General features: G+C 15.4%; 2 protein-coding genes across 2 annotated transcripts; one reads left to right on the forward strand and one right to left on the reverse strand.

The window, feature by feature from the left end:
• Positions 1-831: 831 nt before the first annotated feature.
• On the forward strand, positions 832-2,322 carry PGSY75_1125100 (putative vacuolar membrane protein-related; the record flags this gene model as incomplete). Its single annotated transcript, XM_018786374.1, has 1 exon — positions 832-2,322. The coding sequence occupies one exon, from the start codon at positions 832-834 to the stop codon at positions 2,320-2,322; it is 1,491 nt and encodes a 496-aa protein (XP_018641169.1).
• Positions 2,323-3,069: 747 nt separating this feature from the next.
• Positions 3,070-4,222, reverse strand: PGSY75_1125200 (hypothetical protein; the record flags this gene model as incomplete). Its single annotated transcript, XM_018786375.1, has 4 exons — positions 3,070-3,389; positions 3,602-3,859; positions 3,986-4,057; positions 4,162-4,222. The coding sequence occupies 4 exons, from the start codon at positions 4,220-4,222 to the stop codon at positions 3,070-3,072; spliced, it is 711 nt and encodes a 236-aa protein (XP_018641170.1).
• Positions 4,223-5,449: the final 1,227 nt, after the last annotated feature.

A 5,449-nucleotide genomic window follows, 5' to 3' on the forward strand; every position in this document is an offset into this window, starting at 1 on the left:
TTTATTTTTTTTTTTTTTTTCAATATGTTGTAAAATATTATCATATATGATATTTATTTATTTATTTATTTAAAAGAAAAAATTACATGTGTATCCACTACAAGGGTCACATTTTTAAATAGCCTTATTCCCAAAAAAAAAAAAAAAAATATATATATATAATATTATAATATATATAATATATATGTATGTATCAATATGTATATATTTTTAAAAAAATATATAAAAATTAATATATATATATATATATAATATATTATTATTTTTTTTTTTTATATTATACATATATTTATATTTTATACATTTGTAAGTAATATATATATATATATATATATATATATTTTCTTGGACATATAGAAAAAAAGTTGGAAATAAAAAAAAAAAAAAAAAAGAGCTACATTTTGAGGATATACTATTTTGTCGTTTTAGTAGCAAAAAAAAAAAAAAAAAATATATATATGTATATTATATATATATATATATATATATATATATATATATTATATATATATATATATGTATATTATATATATATATATATATATATATATTTATTTATTTATATTAATTTTTATATGTAAAATGTTTGTACTTAATATGAAATGATATATTTGGAAAATAATTGTTCATATATTTTTTACATGAACAATTTGAATATATATTGAGAGATACATAAAGGGACACACACAAAAAAATAAAAATAAATAAATATAAATATATACACATATATATATATATATATATTTACAATTTATATATATATATATATATATTTACAATTTATATATATATATATATATATTTTTTTTATTTTGTTTGTGTGAAGATATGATGGTTCGAATAGGGAAGAATAAAATAAAAGGCAGCTTTGTTATTAGCAAGTGTTTTTACACAAATAATAGTAAGGGTTGGAATAAAGAATACGTATATACAAAATATCGAATATGTATGCCAAGTATTGATGGTGTAAAATATGATGATATATATTTATCATGTCCTAATAGAGATGATTTATATATATATACAAAAAAAGTTCCTATATTTTTAAGATATCTTAAATTAATTACATCTTTAGAAAATCGAAATAATGATTTTATTATGTTTAAAAAAAAATGTGAAAATGGTTTGAATGTAGAAAAAGATATTTATTTAACTAAACAAGAATTATTAGATACAATGTTTATAAATGGATATAGTGAGAAAGAAATGAATGCTTTAGATTTATCTTTTTGTGATAATTATTATTTTCATTACCCAGAAATATCTATATTATTTAATTTAGATGAAGAAGATGTATATAAATATTGTTTAAAAAAAAGAAGTGAGAATCCAGAAAAATTAATACATTTAAAATATATAAAAGAAAAAAATTTATTATCATCTTATGGTTTAATATTTGTTTTTTTATATTTTGGATTAAATAATTTTGTTTTATCTAATGCTTGGTTTCTATCAAAAACACTACCATTTTTTTCAGTATTTTATATGTTAGGTTCTTATTTTTATAAAGATATACAAAAATATATAAATAAAGATAAAAATTTAATGATTCAAGAAAATAATAAAAATAAATTATTAGCTGAAGATATTATATATAAACAATTAAAATTATTTTCAAAAGACACAGAATGTATTCATTATTTAATTAACTTTAAACAATATTCTAATATTTTATTAAAAAAATATATACACACATATTTAAATATCCAAAAAAATAAAGTTGTTGAAAACTTAGAAAAAAAATTAAAAGAAATATATATTAATGAACAGAATTATAAAAATTCTCTACAAAATATTTTAATAGATGAAATTATTAAAAAATTATATCAAAATATTAATACAGATAAAAATTTTTCAAATTCTATTTTAAATGATAGTATTAATAATATTAAAAATATATATAAAAATGATACTTTAATAAATTATATTAAATCACAATTACAAGACATACAAAAAATGGATCATAACAATCATATTGTTCAAAATATTCTACAACAATATGAAAATAAAAAACAACAATATTTATCACAATATTCTATAAATACACAGGAATTAAATCAAATTAAAAATTTTATTCATAAATCAAAACTTCATCTTAATAATTTAAATCATAATGAATATAATGATCTCATACATTTATTTAATAAAATTAATAATAAATTTGGATTCTATGTAAATCATGATACTATTCCAACATTAACGTCATCACACTCAGAATATCAACCTTTTATTCAACAAATAAATCAACTTATAACACATACCAATAAAGAATTTCAACACAAAAAAATAATTGCCTTCTTAAAGGAGTTCCAAAATATTTAAATTCAATATATTACTAATTTATATATATATATATATAAAGGACACAATATAAGTGTCTCTATATTTTTATACCCTATAATGACAACATGTTTATGCGCATCTTACAATTGAGTGTATTACCAATATGTTTTTTTTAAATATATCACATAAATATATATATATATATATATATTTTTTTTTTATTTTTATTTTTAAGAAACAAATGAGATACATAAAAATTAAATTAAAAAGAATAAATAAATAAATAAAAATAATTTCCTATTTGACATTTAAAATAAAAAATATCACCAAAAGGATACACATGAATGTATATAAAAATATGTGTAAATATATATATATATATGTAAACTTAAAACTTTGAAGTTCATATATATTTATTAATATACAAACTGGGAAGGTGTGTATACACGTAAAAAATAACACTACAAACACATATAAATATATATATATATATATATATATTTATTTATTTGTAAAACAAAAAAGGATATATTAAAACATATCATTAATTTTATATATATTTTAAATGAATATGTTATCCTTAAGAGGTGTTTATATTATGTGTTAAATTTTTTTTTTTTTTTGAAAATTCCCTTCCCATAAAATATAATCATATATATATATATATATATATATATATATGTGTGTGTGATATTATTAAATTCTTTTCGACTATCATATATATATATTATGACAACTTATCATATTATTGTTAATGTTCTTTTTTTTTTTTTTTTTAAATATATACTATTTAATTTTTTGGGTTCCTTTTTTATTTTTATAATACTTTTGTATCTTCTTCTTAATATGTTCATAGATTTTTTTAAAGGAGTGTTTGAATATTTGATATAGGGTTATTATTATTTGTATTAAGACGTTAACAATTAATATTATATAGTTGTGAAATATAATTGTAGCAATAAAAATTGTAAAAATAAATAAGACTACAGTTGAAAATACTGGAAATATATGTGCATAATTATATCTGTAAATCCATAAAAGAGAAACGAACATTATTAGACTTAGTCGAGCCAAAGACGTATTGATATTTTTACCGTCAAAGGTATCTACATGGTAAGATAAAAAAAAAAAAAAAAAAAAAAAAAAAAAAAAATAAACAAGTATTAAAAGGTACAAGGAAATATATAATATATAATATATAATATATATATATATATATATATATATATATTTGTTTATATGTGTGTATATATTTTTTTTTTTTTTTTTTTTCTTATGTCCTTTTATATTTTTAAGATATATATAATTTCCAACTCACCATTTCTTGAAGACGAAAAACTTTCTGTGATTTTTACATGTATCGTTATTGCTACACTTTCTTTGGATGTTGTATTTGCATTTGTATTCATAATATCATTTAGCATTTTTTTTGTAGAATATCTTTTTTTATTTTCATTAAATATATTTGTAATTTTATTGTTCATTAAAATATCCTGATTATAAAAATTTAAGTAGTCCTCTAGTTTTTTTTTGTCATCTAATATTTTGCCCATATAAATAAATCGCACATTTAAGCCTTGGAAAAAATAAAATAAATAAATAAATAATATATACATCACATAAAATAATATATACATCACATAAAATAATATATACATCAAATAAAATCTTATACACACTTAATAATATACATATAACATACCTTTGCTTCTATCTTCTTGAAATAATTTATTTTTTATATTCCTTACATAATCACTACAATTTATTTCCACTTCTTTATATATAAAAAAAAAAAAAAAAAAAAAAACATACACATATAAATGAATATATATATATATGTATATATTTGTATGTTTTATTTTATTTTATTTGGCTTACCCAAATTTTGAGGTATGCCCCTTGGACGTAACACAATAAACTTGATAGTTTGTAAAACCATCTTATTATATAAATATATATATATATATTTATTTATTTATATATATTTCTTTTTTGTTTTTAATATTCTGGTTATTTATATATTTGGATAAGTTAATTTGTAAGAAATTTTGTATGTGTAGTATAATGTTGTATATAGCTCATAAATAAATAAATAAATAAATATATATATATATATATATATATATTTATTTATTCGAATAAACAACTTGTCGATGTGCTAACTTTTTCAATATAAAAACATAAATAGGAAATACAATATATTATATATAAATATATATATATATATATATTATATGTATTATTTAATTTTATTTATTTTTTTGTTTAATAACCCTGAACCATCTCCCTACAGGTTTTCACAATGAATATTCTTTTTACATGTAGAACAACAAAAAAAATATAATAATATAATATAATATATATATATATATATATACATTTATATGTATATATATATTTTTTTTTTTCTATAAAATAAAATTGTATATACATATATGTTATATGTCAATATAAAGAATATCTTCTTATAACATACAATTTTTATATGTAGGAAGGTATTTCATTTTTTCCTTTTTTTTTTAACATGAAAAAAAATATATATATGTAATTATTTTTATATATATATATATTATTTTATAAAACAAAAAAATACAATACATATATATATATATATATTTTTTTTTAATATTTATTTTATTCTTATTTTATTATATATTTTTTCCTTTATCCCTCCTTTGATGTTGAAAATTATATTTTATTTTGTAAATATTATTATATATATATATATATATATACTTGTGATGGAAAAAAAAAAAAAATAATAAATTTACAAATAAAATGTGTAATTATAATATATTTCTTCAAATTATTAAAAATATATATATATATAAATAAATAATCATAAATATATAAATAAAGGAAGATATATATTACGTGTATTTCTATTCACATATATATTATACATATATATATAAACGTTCAATATATATTTCTAGTCATGTTCTTCTCTTTTTAGTAAAAAAAAAAATTTCAAGTCCTCACCACAAACACATTTTTGCATATAATTAATTTAATATATATATTATATATATATATATATATATTTTTTTTTTTTTTTTTTTTTTTTTTTTTTTTTTTTTTTTTTTTTTTTTTTTTTTTTTTTTTTTTTTTTTTTTTTTTTTTTTTTTTTTTTTTTTAAATATAATAATTTATTTTTATATAAAAA

This window comes from Plasmodium gaboni, chromosome 11 (genome assembly GCF_001602025.1).
Source record: "Plasmodium gaboni strain SY75 chromosome 11, whole genome shotgun sequence".
NCBI classification, from domain to species: Eukaryota; Apicomplexa; class Aconoidasida; order Haemosporida; family Plasmodiidae; genus Plasmodium; species Plasmodium gaboni.